The 18573-nt window shown below is 39.5% G+C and overlaps 1 protein-coding gene across 2 annotated transcripts in view; it reads left to right on the forward strand.

The window, feature by feature from the left end:
• Positions 1-18573, forward strand: part of LOC137290192 (laminin subunit alpha-like) — an 87908-nt gene that overhangs the window by 15157 nt on the left and 54178 nt on the right. Inside the window, exons 2-16 of one of the 2 annotated variants that reach the window (XM_067820909.1) lie at positions 3376-3612; positions 3762-3932; positions 4873-5086; positions 5529-5647; positions 6223-6313; positions 7262-7358; positions 8583-8758; positions 9127-9264; positions 10023-10160; positions 11171-11305; positions 11949-12086; positions 13397-13573; positions 14515-14673; positions 15519-15618; positions 18200-18360. In XM_067820909.1, coding sequence (XP_067677010.1) covers positions 3376-3612; positions 3762-3932; positions 4873-5086; positions 5529-5647; positions 6223-6313; positions 7262-7358; positions 8583-8758; positions 9127-9264; positions 10023-10160; positions 11171-11305; positions 11949-12086; positions 13397-13573; positions 14515-14673; positions 15519-15618; positions 18200-18360 — 2251 coding nt within the window. The remainder of the gene's footprint in view (positions 1-3375; positions 3613-3761; positions 3933-4872; positions 5087-5528; positions 5648-6222; positions 6314-7261; positions 7359-8582; positions 8759-9126; positions 9265-10022; positions 10161-11170; positions 11306-11948; positions 12087-13396; positions 13574-14514; positions 14674-15518; positions 15619-18199; positions 18361-18573) is intronic. The other variant, XM_067820910.1, reaches the window with a different exon arrangement.

The following is an 18573-nucleotide window of genomic DNA, read 5'->3' on the forward strand; positions in this document are numbered from 1 at the left end:
GTTTGATTTAGTAAGCACTACTTATTGGGCAACAATTACCCTTGATGTTTACTCCTGTCTAGCCATAGATTTACACCTTTAGAAAGGTCCGCAGGGAAGTGTTGCGGTCACAGTTCACTCGGTGTAATCACTGACCACTAGTGGTGACCTTTCAAACGTGTGAAGAAGGAACACTCTTGTTCATGTAACTGAGGTTTCCATGAAGGGGGCTGTGTGGTAGCCAAGTGGTTAAATCGTCAGCTCATCATGCGGAAGATCTGGGTTCAATTCCCTACATGAATACAATGTGTTAAGCCCATTTCTGGTATTGCTGGAAAATTGCTAAAAGCAGTATTAAGCCCTCACTCACTCTAGAAACATAAGCCGGATCATATACGTATTTTCATATATGAAAGAAGCTTTCATAGACCATGCTTGTCAAGTCAACACTGTCATGTTACACATAATGAAACTGATATCCTAAAGTCATTATACGCACCACTTAAAAATACAAGTCGTCTGCTGGCAGCTTGTTGAAAAATGACACCTTTTCACATTGTTGAATCATGTAGAAAGTAAAGGTGGATTAAATCCAAATAGACATCTCCTACTTAATACACGCTGGATAAATGCTGTACTTTAAGATGAAAACTGTATATAACAACTTCATGTCTCAGTTATCACTTATCAATGAAATATCTGCTTGTGTTCACATGATTAAGTATATTTGCCTTTCTGCAGTAGGGAGCGTCTTTTTTTTATCCATTCAGGTTTGTCAAGTAGGAGAACTGTATAATGAATGTGAGGCCTGACATGCTTACCAGCTCACCGAGTAGCTCACCACTCTTCAGTAGCCTGCTGACTGCTGTGGAGGCACAAGTCAACCACTGTTGGCTTTGTGTGTGAAGTGCCACACTTCCTGCCTGTACAAATGTAGATATAGTGTGGTGGCAGTCATTCATGGCTGCAGTTAGCTCTCTGCCATGGTGGTCATCAGCTGATGATACTATAACAGCTGACTCTAGATGGAGTCATGAGCTCTAGATATAGACAGGGCAACTTGTTGAAAAATGATGCAAAAAAAAAATATCATGTGATCAAAGTGAAAAATAACAATTACGTATTTTGTACTGTTTTGACAATATACACAATATGTACATGATTCTGGTGACTACAATACGTTTCATTGATGTTGAACACACATTATGATGAAATAGGATAAAATAGGTGTCCTTAACTGTCAGTGTCCCAAATGTCCTTTTTCATGTGTTATATGAAGATACAGTACCTAGGATGATCGAGTTGCCTTCCTACACTTAGTTTGACCAGATAGCATGGCTCTGTGAAGATGGTGAGAAATCTATCCCATCTATGTCAAGCAATGGTCAATAAAGAATATCCTCCCTAGTTAATCCTGCAAACTGGGAGTAAGCCTCTGATAGTGACCAGTCTAGTTGAAATCAACCCATGTCATCTCCCCTAGCCACAAAGCCGGGCTATTGTGTGACTTGCCTCACTAGCAGGGCGCTACCTGACCCATGTCAGATGGAACAAAAGCTTCTGGGCTTAATTTCTCTCCTCAACAGAGCTTGGTGACCCCCAAGATAAGTGAACTTTCTTTGAAAAGGAGGTAGCGGGCTAATTGACTGAAGGGTGGTCCCACTGTCACATTGATAAGGATATCATCTACAGGTGATGGGCCCGGACAACAGGTGCCCCTTCTTCGGGGAAGATCAGGGTGGAACCTCATCCAACACCTGATAAGTGAAATACACAGGTTGAATGAACAACCTTTTCTTATGTCCCCATGGGGCACCTGCAGTGCTGTGAAATTGATTGACAATACACACTTAGCATGCTGAGATCTCGCTAAGCAGATTAATATGTTAGAGTCCATGACAGATGCTATTCATAATGGGCTGCTTGCTTCACACATACACACAAAGAATTATGTCACTGTTTGACGTGTGTATGCAAACATTTAGTAAAATTAATCATCTCCCTTGAGTATGCTTAGTGAAACAGATTTCACAAGTACCAAACATTTAGCTCTGGTGAACTTAGTGTGTTTAATTTGATTAACCTCTTAGGTCAGTTATGTCATGTTTTCTCAAGGGAAAGTCAGTCGACTTATTTTGCACACGAGTAGGCTTGATTTTAAGCATAATAGCATATTTACCTTCTATGGATCAAAGTGAATATGTCATGAAAGCTTGGTTGTATACAACCTAGACTTGTCAGTGATTTTCATAACTCACAGTTAAACTGATATCAGAGGGTTGTAATTGCTGTGCAAGTCCATCGTGCTGAAGGAACTTTTTACAGTTCAGTCACATCTATGTTTTGTCATGCTGTAATTGATTTAAAATACTACAGGTGATCTCATGCTGCAGGAATTGGGAAAGAGAACTTTGCCAATGGGCCATTTCAGGATCATTAGCCATTTTCTGAATTTAGAATGGGTCATTGCCCTTGTGTCAGTCTAAAAACTACAAAATTTTAATGGGCCATCTTTCATTCTAATGTGCAAAATGCCCTATGGCATTGTGATGGTGTCTATCACAAAGTTTTCACAACCAATAGACATAAAATGGTCAAAACGAGCCACCATAACTACATTGTGTTTAGTAAAACAATCACAGAGAGGTTTAATTTTTATTGTCTATTTAGAGGTAATAATTTAACCAGGTGCAGTTATTTCCGATCCCCAGAGTTGTTTGCCATAATTATACTGGTCCTTTAGTTTTTTTAATCAGTAAAATACTGGCATATGCCAGAAAATTTATAGAAACACTGTATTTGACATGGCTTGACCATAGATATTTCACTTGGTATGATTATTAGCATAATAACTTTTTGCGCTAAAAGCGTGAAAATTAATCCCAGGAGGAAATAACTATGATTACTGTATCAAAGTTTTTGCATAGTTCATGTCATAGTAAGCAAAATGTCTAGTGAAAGATTTAGACCCCGTTATTTATTGGTGTGTCATTTTCATATTCAACTTTCATTTTTAACCCAGTTGTCTGATGAACAGAAATTGCCTATGCAGAGTTTTGTCCCTTGGGCATAACAGAAACCTGTGAATTTGTATTTGAATTATGGTGATCCGATTATACAGTTCTAGGTTTGTCAGAACCTGCATGGTGCTTGTTGGGTTCACCAAGTGATAAATGTCTCAAACCTGCCTAACTTCCCCTGATAGTGATGTGCAGTCACATGAATATTGTTCACTGTTGTTTAAATTCAGTCTGTCTCGAAAAGAAAGTTGCACACATTATAGTTATGCACACTCATCGTGCTATATGCACTTAAGTTGTTTTTTTTTTTTATAAATTAAAGGAGAAATGAATGGTTCATATCATGCCAATCTTCAGAAAATGTTTTCTCTTTCAGGAATTCCATGTCGCCTATGTCTTCATCAAGATGGGCAACTCCCCGAGACCGGGAGTGTGGGTTCTGGAGAGATCTACAGATTTTGGCACCACTTATCAACCCTGGCAGTATTTTGCTGATTCCCCAAGTGACTGTCTCAAGTTCTTCCACACCCCTGCCAACACCAGCATCGGCCACGACAACCAAGTCCTCTGTACAACTGAATTCTCCAAGGTCGTACCTCTTGAGAATGGTGAGGTGAGTTCACCACACTGTTTTACAGGGAATACTGTCTGATGCACTAATTGCAGACAATGTTTCTTAGGAGGCAACTATCGGGATCAGGTGAGTTTAGGATGGTACATGTTTTCTGGTAACTGCATGGTTGTTTTCTTTCTGTTTTTCAGATTGTGGTTTCGCTTGTTAATGGGAGACCCAATGCGCAGAACTTCTCTTACGCATACGACCTTCAAGAGTGGACAAAGGCAACTAACATCAGAATGAGGCTGATCCGCACCAAAACCCTTCTTGGTCATCTCATGGCTGTTGCAAGACGAGACCCAACAGTCACCCGAAGGGTAAGCTGAAAGTTGGGAGGGCAATATAGCATCTGTGCATATGAATGCTTATATACATTTTTGAAGTTATAACTGTATACTAGAAATGTTAAATTATCTTCATACATTATTAACATAGGAATAAGAATGAAGATTTTATGGATATCAACTTCTTTATATGAGAACACAACGTTTCGGTGTTAATGCTTACTCCTTCACCTGATGAAGGAGTAAGCATTAACTCCGAAACGTTGTGTTCTCATATAAAGAAGTTGATATCCATAAAATCTTCATTCTTATGCATTTCACTTCTAAATGCCCTTCAAAAACATAGGAATAAGTTCCTTATAATTAGCTGCACATGACAGTGTCCATCTAAAATCTGTCTCATTGATATGTTTCATCTGAATATACTGACGTGAAAACAAATTGTGGAATGAAGTGTTTTGTGTTTATGATGAGTTACCTCTTCTGTTTTGGTAGTTGCAGACAAAATTAGAAGAAATTAACAGAATTTTATGGTGGCAGCTAGTGGTTAAAGTGTTTGCTTGTCAAATCGAAGACTCAGTTTCAATTCCCCACATGGGTACAAATGTAAAGCCATGAATATAGCCACAAACACACCTGCTTCTGCAGTTATAACTTCACTGAATTTCATGAGTCACTGTTTGCTTTGACTAAATATACCTCAGGTATTTCTTCATCACAAAATCAATTGATATATGAGGTCACTGATATTTAATCTCCTGTCATCCAGTGAATAGGAATAAAATCCAACATTCTCATTTTCCATTATGACGTAGTTCACCTTAATGAACTTTTTGCACTATAATGACCATTTTTTGTCATGTTTAAGGCCTAAATATGTAGGGTTTAACCATGTGCAGGGACCCTGTGTCTGATCTAATTTGAAGTATGTTGTACATGAATAACCCTGGATCCTGCTCTTCTCTGTTTACAGTACTACTACAGTATCAAGGACATCTCCATTGGTGGCCGCTGTGTGTGTAATGGTCACGCCAACACGTGTGATCGCCCTGACCAGAGTGATGCCAACAAGCTCCTCTGTAACTGTGTACACAACACGTGTGGAGACCAGTGTGAATATTGCTGCCCAGGATTTGTACAGAAGAAGTGGCAGCGAGCTTTAGCAGATCTGCGCTTCGAGTGTGAACGTATGTTTAGCAGCAAGAATTTGCAAGTTTACCAATGAAATTCATAGCAGTAGTGGTCAAATTGTAAACCAGTCTAACCTGTGATATATCCTTATGAATTTGACTTGAGATAGCAATATTTTGAAAGCTTACTTATTATTACAAGTTTCCCAAAGCGCATCCAGCCTATGATTTGGGTCATTTATCTGAAACCTTCAAGTCAAATTGTTTCTTGTCCAGAGTACAAAGTACGATCACTTGTTCTGATTCATATGCTAGGAACATTCCAAGGAAAAAAATATCCAAACATGTCTAAGCTACTTTTCTTAAAAATATCTGGCACAGACCACACTTATTATGTCCCTAAAACAAAGCAACAAGCATAGACAGGACTTCTGACGTTTTTCTGAGTCTCAGTGGTACTTGATATTAAGGTGAAAACTGCTTGTGTTTGTCTTTGCAGCTTGCCAGTGTTATGGCCACAGTGATGAGTGTGTGTACGATGAGGAGGTCGACCGACTACGGCAGAGTATTGATATCTATGGCAACTATGAAGGTGGTGGTGTCTGCCAGAATTGCAGGGTGGGTGGTTCGAGAACATGTAAAAGAGCAAACACCATATCTTCTGAAAAATGGCAACCAGCTTCATAACATATGTTATTCACCATTGCATCACAAAAATGTTTTGAAGTTGTTTGGGGTTTGTTTTAACTGAATCTTCGTGTTCCGCTGATGGCAATATCTGGCTTAAATTATGAGAAATATGCTAGGTAAACTTTATTGCTTCATATGTAACAATGCCTAACAGAAAAGGAGATACAGTTTGATGGGTAAATCATTGTAACTAGTGATATTTATCAAAATTGATTTTACTGCAGAACATATTTGTTAATGCCCAATCAGTTTCCTAAGTTACAGAAGGGATTTGATGTGTAAAATCTCTTTTCCCAAACTACTGAATGTCAAAGGGAGATAATACTGCATGGTGCCGGTGTATGGTGGGTATGACAGTTAACTGTTTTTATGCATACATATTGTGCTTATCACATTCTTTCTATGTAATATTTTCTTATATGAACCATCAAGTTAGTCTTGTATAAAGGTGCACAGATCATAACTTGCTTGACATATGTATTACCTGATGTTCAATTATGCAGGACAACACAATGGGAAACAACTGTGAGCAGTGCACTCCCCGCTTTTTCCGCCCCTACAGAGTGCCTCGCAATGCTACAGATGCTTGTCGTCGTGAGTAGCTTTTCACTTGTAGCAAGAAGAACACTTAGAAGGAATACAACCTACTGCCTCTGTAGCTAGAAACATTACTGAGCAGCCATACAAGCACCTGCCTCTGTAGCTAGAAACTTTACTGTGCAGCTATACAAGCACCTGCCTCTGTAGCTAGAAACTTTACTGAGCAGCCATACAAGCACCTGCCTCTGTAGCTAGAAACTTTACTGAGCAGCCATACAAGCACCTGCCTCTGTAGCTAGAAACTTTACTGTGCAGCCATACAAGCACCTGCCTCTGTAGCTAGAAACTTTACTGAGCAGCCACACAAGCACCTGCCTCTGTAGCTAGAAACTTTACTGTGCAGCCATACAAGCACCTGCCTCTGTAGCTAGAAACTTTACTGAGCAGTCATACAAGCACCTGCCTCTGTAGCTAGAAACTTTACTGAGTAGCCACAAACACACCTGCTTCTGTAGTTATAACTTGTCATATAAAAGCTCATCTTACTCACCATTTCATTACACCTCTACTGAGTAGCCATACAAGCACCTGTCCTATAAGAAGAACTAGTGCAACTTTAGATAGAACATTACTGAGTAGCAAACCACAACCTGCATGTGCAGCTGGGACCTTGCTTATAAGCTACACAAGCACCTGCTGAGATGCACATAAATCACATAACCTGCTAAACTGCTGAGAAGGTGCTATCTACACAACCTGCGTGAGAACATTGCTGATGATCACCAACTATAGAACTGGCATATTATGGATGATTATACTTTCATATAATCTTATTGTCAACTGCAGTTTTATGCGCTAATAATCATGTTAGGTATCCTAAGTAAGACATCTATGCTAACAGTGCATGCACTGTCATAATTGTGCATTAACTTACCCCAGGATGATATGTTTGTTATATATGATGAATGGATTAGGTGGTAACAAAGCAATGTTTCTTTGCAGCTTGTCAGTGTGACCTCCGTGTATCCACAGGAGAGTGTGAGGAGGGATCTGGCAGGTGCTTGTGCCGACCCGAGTACACAGGCGAGCTCTGTGACAGGTAGGAGGGTTTCAACCCTTGTAGGACGAGTGGTTTGCCCAGTGGTCAGAACCACTGCAGTTTCATAAGCAGAGTTGTTCGTTTGGCTCTAGAAACACATGTGGCTTATTACTAATTTTTAACCTGATTGTATTTAAATTCTGTTCTTGCTTTTTCCATCAAAGCTTTAAAGGTATGAGATTATCATCATCTCAGAAATTCCTCCCGAAAGTGCTGACTCATCATGATGTAACTGAAATAGTGTTCCCTACTGCATAAAGCGGATTAGTGTCCTGCTGTCACATAATGGTACTTCACTGCACCTGGACTGGATGGGATTTTGTTCACAACGTCAGTCTGCGGTTTGATTGGTCCAGGATGGATAGTGCGGTTTGCCATGTTAATTATGAAATTGTAGGGATGGCATAAATAGTTTGAAGAAGTGCATTTATCTTCTTGAAATTTGTATGTGTTTGGTTTAATCTTAATTATTTGCACCAAAAGCAAAGATTATTCTGTTGATATTGTGATTGGGCTTATGTTGATTTCATTATACAAGTTCTTGATTTTCACAGATAGGTAGTTGAGCAGTCTCATGTTAAAGTGTCCTCATGCCATAGGTCCTGGTTTATCTTTCATAGCCAACCCGTGAATGTCCCGGGGTAGAATAGGCCTTCAGCAACCCATGCTTGCCATGAAAGGTGACTATGCTTGTCGTAACAGGCGACTAATGGAATCGAGTGCTCAGGTTCGCTGACTTTGTTGACACATGTCATCAATTCGCAATTGATGCTCATATTGTTGGTCACTGGATTGTCTGGTCCAGACTTGAATATTTACAGAGGTCTCGGGTTCGATTCCCCACATGGGCACAATGTGTGAAGCCCATTTTTCTGATGTCCCCCGCCGTGATATCGCTGGAATATTGCTAAAAGCGGCGTAAAACTAAACTCACTCACTATTTACTGAGTGCCGCCATATAACTGGAATATTGCTGAGTGCGGCATAAAACTTAACTCACTCACTTATCTTCCAACAAGGGTACAATGTATGCCAGCAGTTTCTGGTGTCCCCTTACTGTCATATTGCTGGAATATTGCTAAAAACAGTGTAAACTGCCATCACTCACTTATTAAATCACAACTAGCCAAACTGTTATATAAAATGTAAGCAGCGACTGAAATTACATGAAACTGATTTGAAATAAGATGACATTTGACAAAGTTGAAATTTCTTGTACTTCAGATGCAGTGTGGGCTACTATGGTTACCCTACTTGCATCCCCTGTGACTGCGACTTCAATGGTACCGAGGGCTCTATCTGTACTGTACAAAGTGGAAGCTGCCCTTGCAAACCCAACTTCGATGGACAGAAGTGTGACATGTGTGCACTCGGATACTATAACTTCCCCACATGTCAGCGTAAGTACCTCACAGCAGCAACTGCTGATATTCCGAGGAGTTCTTTTGAGTGTGGATTTGACTAAGTCCCTGATGACCCTTGCTGGTTTTAAGAGGCAACCTTATAGATCGGGTGTTCAGTCTCAGTTGCTTGATTGATTATTGTACCCTGGTAAGTACAATATCAGAACAGTTCATCATTCAGAATTCTTAGGCCAGTATCATAATTAAAAGGTAAGTCAAATAGTGAACTGTCTGAAAAATGTACTTTGACAAACATTACTGTTACAGAGGTTTCATTCTAACAGACAATTACCTAGTTTTCACACTTCGTACGCTGTTTGGACACAAACAGTACTCTCATGGTTTATGTATGTTATATATTGCAGCCTGTGTGTGTAATTCCATTGGCTCCCCCACCACCACATGTGACATCAGCAATGGGCAGTGTCAGTGTACCCAGAACTACGGCGGCAGGGACTGCAGCATGTGTGCTGATGGCTTCTACAATTTCCCCAACTGCGACTGTAAGCTATGAACAGCCGGATAGCTGTTTTTAGTCTCTTTCAAAGAACCATTGTCTTGTTACATCCGAAACCAAAGTAATGGCAGGGTTGGATTGAAAAATCTGAATTTATGAATGTACTTCAGTGAAGTGAATAAAAAAGTGAAGTAAATAAAAAATGAATAACTTGTACAGGATATCAGCTTGCTGTGAGCTCCAGATGGGAATATAATTTAAATTCATGAAATACTGCAATAAAATCTTTATATACAGGAAGGAAGTAATACTCTTAGTAGGCTGAAAATTAATGCAATGTCTTTGTAAAGAGGAGATGAAAGGGTAGCATAATGATCAAAGCATCCTCTCATTATCCTGAAAACCTGTGTTGGATTCCCCACTGGGTACAGTATGTGAAGAACATTTCTGGTGACCCCCCAACATGGTATACTAAATGCATCATGAAACAATGATCACCTGCTCGCATTCTGATGGGTATCACAGAGTAACCCCAATGGTACCAGGAACGTGAGGTCTATCAGACCTAATGGGGTTATGCAGGTGCTTGCATATCTTATGGTAAATGGCATATGAGGAGGCAGTTTAGTAACCTCGTGGTTGAAGTGTTTGCTGTCATGCCGATGACCTGGGTTTGAATCCGCACAAGGATAAAATATGTGAAATACATTTCTGGTATCCCCCGGCATGATATTGCTGGACTATTGCTAAAAGCGACATAAAACTTGACTCAGTCAATAAGAGTGTATGTATTTTCTTCCCCAGACTGTAACTGCGACCCACAGGGTACAGAAGGGGAGATCTGTGACAAGGAGCTTGGAGAATGCTTCTGCAAGCCCAACTTCTCTGGCCTACAGTGTGACAGGTGTACACCTGGCTACTTCAGCTACCCTGACTGTAGAGGTGAGAATTTTTTGCAATTAGTTTTACAAAACAGTATCAGGGTTTTACCTTGCCTGAAAAAATTAGGTGCCCATGGGACCCATTTTACTTTGTTCTAGAGTTCTGACACAAATTATGAGGGCCCTGTGAAGTAATGCAGTAGTGAAATTCACTTTTCTACAGTAAGATATAAATATCATATTTATAACAGGAACCTGTTAATTCGTACTGAATATTACTGTGTCCCTCAGATGACAGGAAATATTTCTTCTGCATCCTCTATGCATTGTAAAGGATACAGATCTCTGAGTCAAGGTCCTGTTAAATGTTATAGATGAGACAATACACATGTGCATTACAATTTAATCTGAAGTGTTAAGTGTTTGTGTTCTTAGACATGATGCATGAAACAGGTTGAGATTCGTGATGTTTGACAATAAAGGACCAAATCTTCGTTTTTTACATCAGTCACAAAAGAATAAGCTGACATTGATGTTTCAACATCCTAAGATGAAATGACATGGGTTGTTCCTATTGAATCCAAATATGCAAATATTTGTTAGAAGATGAACTTTCAGAATTTCATTAAATTGTACAGTCTGTTACATGAAGAATATGGTACCGTGTTTATAACAAACTCAGAAGGACAGCTTACATTAGCTTGTTACAACAACTCTAGTTCACCATACACATTTTGAATGTTATATAATGCAAGTGGTTGAAAACTAAAAAATAGTGAGTCCTGGTAGCAGATCCGGGAAGATCCAGGTTAGAATTGACCTTAGACGTTAGAGGTGACCGAAGGGATATGGTGGTCAGTCTCTGTTATTTGCCACTCCCATATAGCTGGAACAATTGTTGCTTAATATCGTTCTCAGCAATATTCCAGCTATATGGCAGTGGCAAATATTAGAGACTGACCCACCCTATCCCTTCAGTCACCTCTAACATCTAAGGTCAATTCTAACCTGAATATTAAGCAACAATTAATCAATCATATTAGAAAGTAACTCCATGTTCCTTTCTTCCAGAGTGTGACTGTGCTGACATTGGTTCTATAAGCCCAATCTGTGCTGACAATGGCCAGTGTCGGTGTCGATCAAATTTTGGTGGCTACAAGTGTGACCGTTGTGCACCAGGCTTCTACCGATTCCCTGACTGTGTCCGTAAGTACATAACTTCTATGAAAGCATCAGCAGCTGCACAATGAATGGTCCTTTCTGGTTAGAATATAGGCAACTTAGCTAAGAAATAATTGCTGATATTGTTAACCATAGGCAGCACATCTTGGTCACACATGTCAAGAACAAGAGATTGATGGGCAGAGTTTATTAGCATTAAATCCATGTGCACAAAACCGCTTTCATCCTGAGGCATCAAATTTCAGATTCTTTATCTTACATTAACTGACATACATTGATATAGATTGAAGGTGAACATTATCCTGACACCTCATTTATTTGTGAAGCCTGTTTGGTGCTGGAAGCATTATGATGTGGGACAAGCTTTCTTTAATCGTCTAGTGTCGTCTGTGTGTTGTCATTGTCAAGCCTGCATCAACGCCAGTGGTGGACACATGTGATTCTGAATCTGTGAACTGATTTTTACAACACATCTTTTCAAGGGTGTGTCACGATGCTTGTCATATCATACTGGTTTTGATACTATCATGTCTTCAGTTAAGGAGTGATTTTAAAAAGCATCAGAAATCATGTTATCTTTTTGCTTAAGAAAATAGCATAACATCAAATATTGCACAGTTGCTTTGTTCCAGTAGTATATTGTGTTTTCATCACTGTTCTTCCACAGCTTGCAACTGCGACCTTTACGGGTCCTTAACACGGACATGTGACCAGACAACTGGCCAATGTACATGCAGACGCAACTTTCAGGGTCTCATGTGTGACAAATGTCTGGAAGGACTCTACAACTACCCTTACTGTGAAGGTGAGTGGTGGATGAACTACCACATGATTAATACAGTGGCAGTTGGGTAGCCTACTGGTTAAAGTGTTTGCTTGTCACACTGAAGACCCAGGTTTGATTTCCCACATGGTACACACTCAATACATGTTTCAAACTGCAATAACTTTATAGCAGATATGTTTAAATTATCTATGTACATTAAAACTTCATGAAATAATTAATTCATTGTACTCTCCTATATCCATAACTGCATCTCTCATGAAAAGTGATCTCAAAATGTACCGTGCTGAGTTTTCAGTTTTGAATATAGCATTGATTTGTTTAGATGATAAGGTTAGTATCTTTACTATTTTTCTAGGCTTGCTGTAACAAAAGCATGACTTTGTATTGATATTAACAGTTAAACACAAGTTCTTACAATTTTTTGATAGTCTCTAAATCAGGCCCCCCCTAAGTAATTGAAGGAATTACAGCAAATTTGAAGGAATTGCATCTCAAATGTAAACAAACGCAGCCCACTCGCGAAACAATTGCAGCCATATCGGCAATTTAGTGGTAATAACTGAAACACATAGGCCATATCGGAAGCAATGTCGGTAATACTTGAAACACACTCGGCCATTTTCGGAGATTTTTCGGCTCACTTCCGTGATTTGTCGGTCGCGAACGGAAACTCACGCAGCAAAACATGGAGTCGTTCGAAGAAGCACCCGTCTCGGTGAGTTGTGTTTTTAGTTCCTACCATTACATTTTTATACTTATCCATCTTTGACCACTCTTGTTGAATGCGTTTAGGTATGAGGTGTTGTTGGAGCTATAGCTTATTTTTTTTAGGAAAAGACTGTCACTGCAGAAGAGTGTCACAAGTCATGCCCCTGGAGGTTGTTTACATCTGAACCCTAGCCGAGTGTGTTTCAAGTATTACCGACATTGCTTCCGATATGGCCTATGTGTTTCAGTTATTACCGCTAAATTGCCGATATGGCTGCAATTGTTTCGCGAGTGAGCTGCGTTTGTTTACATTTGAGATGCAATTCCTTCAAATTTGCTGTAATTCCTTCAATTACTTAGGGGGGCCTGTAAATACAACATATGTCATATTTGGGATTTCACTTTCTCAGTAAAGTACAAATTCTAGTACTTTTTTGGTTGAGTCCCATCCGGGATTTGAACTCGCACCCTCAGAGTCAGGCACCTAATCGCCAGCACACAAGGTCAGCTGCCTAGCTCGCTCAGTCACCGCGACTTCCACATGTCGCTTCTAAATGGTATCGTGTAATCATAGACTCTAAATAGGTTGTATTGTAAATATGAGTATGGTATGTGTGTAGAGTGCAATTGCAACCCTGCTGGAGCCAAGGAGATCCCGGGCTACCCCCTAGGGGGCTGCGGAACAGTCACCAAAGGGCAGCTGTGTGAGTGCAAGGACCAGGTGATGGGTCGCATCTGTGATACATGTAAACCTGGGTTCTGGAACCTCAACAGGAACAACCCACTTGGCTGTGAAGGTAAGTCACTTTGTTGGATTTAAATAAAAGACACTTATCTTGTGGAACAGTTTTGAAAATCATGTAATAATATGGCGTATTTTGTTTTTGGAAAACATGTTCCTCTTTTTGGTAGGAAATGTTGCGCACTACAGCAGAAGCAAACACCCTTGTGGAACATCATTCACTTTTTAGAAAGGCAGATTTTCCATAACAGTAGCTGTACTGTTATCTATGAATGAGATCAAAATGTTTCCATCCAAGAGGGACTGCCTTAGGTATATAAGCAAGGTGAACACAAGTACAATTTTGTCACTGCCACCTTTTGAATGTTATGTAGTGATGAGTATCATCCAAAATATAACTGAAAACAGAGTTTTCGTAAATCCTATGGTTGACTTTATTGTCAGTCTGTCACATTGTTGGTGGATGCTAGGTTTCACAGGACTTGTTATTCCTGTGTATTTGTCTCAATTCTTTATTTTTTTGTAAAATATAAAATATTTTCATATGAGTTGTGGTTGATTCATTTCTTCAAATATGTGTACCTTGAAACATATGTTATATTTGGGTTTACACTTTCTGAGTAATGTACAGATCCTAGACACTAACCCTCAGAGTCAGGCATTTAATCACCAGCACACAAAGACAGCCATCTACCCCACTCAGCAACTACAGCTTAAGCAAAAATTGAAGTCGAACAGCAGGTACTGTAGACTTTTTGTACGTTGTAACCATATAACTCCACAAAACAGTGTCCCTGTGTAGCAGGCCAGATTACCGTAGCCCATGCCCACTTAAAAACCCAGGTATAGTTTGGCCCAGAGTATACCCCAGGGAATAAAATTAATTAATTTAGTTACAGTATATATTTACATGACTCATGAATTGAGAAAATTACATTGACTGGGTGTCCCATTTATGATAGTCTTTGTAAATACACTGTGGATTGTGTATTGCAGAGTGTAATTGTTTCCGGCCGGGTACATTGGGTGCCATCAATATTTGCGACACCAATACTGGACAGTGTATGTGCAAGCCTGACACTGGTGGGCGGAACTGTGACCAGTGTCTTGATGGCTACTATGGGCTTCTGGAGGGAAATCCATTTGGCTGCGTGGGTAAGTTTGCTTCAGTTGTCTAATAACAAGAAACAGTCTACATCTTTGAAATAACAGCACAAGTAATTTACCTACTGATTACTGTGAAATTAGAGGATTAATGTGTGCATGTGTAGGATGTCATAGACAGCAGTGTAGTGAAAAACAAGAGGTGCCAGAACTCAGGGTAACGAACTGTAAGCACAAATTACTGTAAGGTATTTATACTATATGGAACACTGGATATACTCAGTATAGTTCTCAACCTACGGATCTAGTTTAGCACTTGTACTGCCTTAGCTGTTAACATTTGAATATTACAGTACATTTATTCTGGGAATGTCGGGAGGTTCATTCACTTTGGATATCTTTATTGTGGTTATTCAATGAACATTGTCCACATTTTCACAACATGACTCTAGGTTGATTTTATAACATGATAAGCAAGGTTGGGTGTCACTTACTTTGTACATATATGTCAGGGACTGGTAAAGACAACTTTACCAATGGGCCATTTTCAGGATTATTAGCCATTTTCTGAATTTAGAATGGGCCATGGCCCTTGCATCAATAGTAAACTTCAAAATTTTAATAGGCCATTTTTTATTCTAACATGCAAAATGGCCCATGACCCCTGCCTTTCCCAATCCCTGATATTTCAGTGTGTGGGGTGAGTGGTGTCATTCACATTGTACATGCTTCTCCATAAAAATTATCATCACTAAGTGCATGCATACACACAGTGCCATATATTATGATCAGTTCCTCATATCATTTTTTCTGCAAGAAGGCCAGGACTTCACTGGCTCCTTTTCCCCACCATATTAAATGCAAAGAAACCACAGCCCATGTCTTCTAATTTTCAGAGTGCAACTGTGATGTTGGAGGTTCCATCACAACCACCTGCAACAAGAACAATGGACAGTGTGTTTGCAAACCCAGAGTATCAGGAGTGAAATGTAATGTGTACGTACCCAAGCAGGTTTTTCTTCAGTTTTTTGGGTACAATGTGTGACGCCCAATTTCTGGTGTCCCCTCATGTGATATTGATAAAATATTAATAAAAGCAAAACTCACTCAATCAGTATTCTGGAATACCAACTACAGCAGTTTATGACCTTTTGAACAATATTAGATGAGGCTTAACCCGAATACTGGGAGAGAAATGTGTTCAAACAAATCTGTTCTTGACTGAGACTAAACATCTACTGCAAAGGAATATCATGTTTTCCAGACTCCTGTTGGAGTCATTTTGGTAGTTGCAATGATTTACACAGTAGAGTTTACATATTCACTGCTAGATCTGATTTAATTCCAGAGCTACAGGTAACTGTTTTGGTCATTGAATAATGTACTCACTCGTATTCATCTCAGTTGCATATCCCATTTTCCCTTTGATTAACCAAATAAACTACCCATATGACTCAAACTGGATATTTCGCCATTTTCCTAGACTAACATCTAGTCTCTGAAATGAACATATTTTACTGAAAAAATGTTCATAGTGAAAAAAAATAACATAATGAAATGGAGCCCTGAGACTTTCTTCATTTTCAGAGACTAAACATATCTGCAGAGCGATTATTTCTTGGAATTTCTCAACACGTGCAAAGATTCTTATCACATATTACTGACACACCACTGAAGGTGTATGTGACAGGACTTTTTATTGCCCCCAACATCACCCTACCCAACCCAACCCGTATTCCCTCTCAGTGTGGTGTGGGCAGCTCAGGGGAAGTATCGGGTGTCGCAATCACACAGCTCAGGGTTACCATCTCTTGAGACGAATGCTATGGCTGGAAAACTGGATGTATCCAGAACTCCTACAAAGATATCAAATATAATTTTTCTCCCAAATCAAAATATTCTGTCTGCATTATATACGGCAGTTTGATTGAAATCACATGGAACAGGAGCAAACTGTTTATTGGAAGTAGTAAGACAGAGCCATGTCTTTGATTGAAATGGTTTACGAGTATCAGTTAACAGGATATGTTCAACACACACAGTGTGTAGAAAATGTTCATGTGAGGTCACTCATGTGGACAATACTTTGTGCCATCTTGTAAAACCCTTTGAAAAGACTGCGATCGATTTGTACCAGTCCTGTGGAACTGAAGTCACAAAACAATGAGATCCAAAAACAGTCTGTTGTACAGATCCTGAAGCAAATATATCCAAGAAAGCGCATGCAAGTCTAGAAAATGTGGCAACTCTAGGTTCCCTTAGCTTCTGAAAGTGAAGAAAGTCTCAGTCCCCATTTTATTATGTTATTATTACTTTTTTTACTCTGACTTTTTTTCAGTAAAATATGTTCATTTCAGAGAGTAGTTGTTAGTCTATCGAAGACATAGTCAGTATTCCAGGAAGGAAGATCAGGAATCTTGGATAAAACCCGACACTTGTTGCCTCTCAGTGAGAGGACAGGGCAGGAGGTCTTAGCCAAGTGTGGGGCCATGGTGGAGCGGTGGGGGAGCCTCCCCATGAATTGATACTAAACACCAGTGACAGCTAGAGATCAACTGATAATTACTAGCCATGTACCGGCTATGAATTCAGATTGGTACAGACGCTGAAGGTGCAGAAATCTAGACTTGCCACATTTTCTTGACTTCCATGGGCTTTCTTGGATATGTATGCTTCAGGGTCTGTATGACAGACTACCATTTTCCATTAATTGTAAAATTGCTTGTACATAAATAATGTGTTTGAACTTTAGATAGTAATGATCTAGTGCCCCTTTACAGGGGTTAAAAAATCCCATTGCCCGACGCCAGTCAGTTTTCATTTTGGGCAATCAAATAATGGTATTTTACTTGTCCGTGGACTACTAGATAATTTCCACTTATGGTTTCAAACCACAAATAATCTTGGATTTTGTTTCATGTTTGCTCATATGAAGCTATTAAAAATTCGCAGTAATAATAAAGTAGAGCTAGTAGAGAGTGAAATTATCACTCTTTGATAAACAGTCCAGTAAACATTAACATCACTCATTGTGTCATAAAATCAGGGCAAGTGGAAAATTAGTCAGGACAAGTTACTTTCATGAAGTCACTTGCCCTGTGGCAAGTGGCTTTTCCAAATATTTTTGAACCCCTGCTTTATTTGGATGCCATATTTCTGCAAATAGTGACTTGTCAATGTACAGCACCTTAAAATCAGGAAGGATATTTTTATAAGCATTAGTCTGGAGTAATGAACACTGTGTAGAAGTATGTGTGCTTCAGCCACTGAACAAAGGGTGGTAGCAACATTTGCCAAGCCAGTGAAACCATGCAAGGATTATTGGCTTTCGGATTTGAATTACAGGAACTAATCCACCAGAACGTATGCTAAGATTTGACATTTTTGTGTGTACACATGGAAGATCAAATTTATTGAGAGTTTACAAATATTCATGTGTACTTGTACTCAACTTGATTTGGTTCTAGTTTTCAGACAAATATCTGCTTAATTTACACTGATATGCAGCTTATCTGTACCACTGTATGTCACTCAGCAGAAAGAGACATATTTATGGAGTTATGTGATGTACTTTCAGCCCAATAGAGTCTCACTTCTACCCTGACCTGCACCAGTACAAGTATGAGATTGAAGATGGCACCACACCAGAGGGGGCTCAGATCCGTTATGGCTATGATGAAAGGATCTTCCCAAACTATTCCTGGAGGGGCTATGCCGTCCTTATCGACATTCAGGCAAGTCCACTTAATTGGATAGGAATTAATAAGGGAACTGTTAGGGTAGCCTAGCAGTTGAAGCATTTACTTGTCATGGCAAAGATTTTCAATATGGGTAAAATTTGTGAGGATGATTTCCGATGTTGCTATGCAGCTGATATGTTGCTTAGAGCGACATTAAACTGAACTCAATCACTACATTGGTAAGAATAAGTTGGTTGAGCCAGATGGTAAG

The sequence above is a fragment of the Haliotis asinina genome, chromosome 7 (assembly GCF_037392515.1).
Source record: "Haliotis asinina isolate JCU_RB_2024 chromosome 7, JCU_Hal_asi_v2, whole genome shotgun sequence".
Classification (NCBI taxonomy): domain Eukaryota; kingdom Metazoa; phylum Mollusca; class Gastropoda; order Lepetellida; family Haliotidae; genus Haliotis; species Haliotis asinina.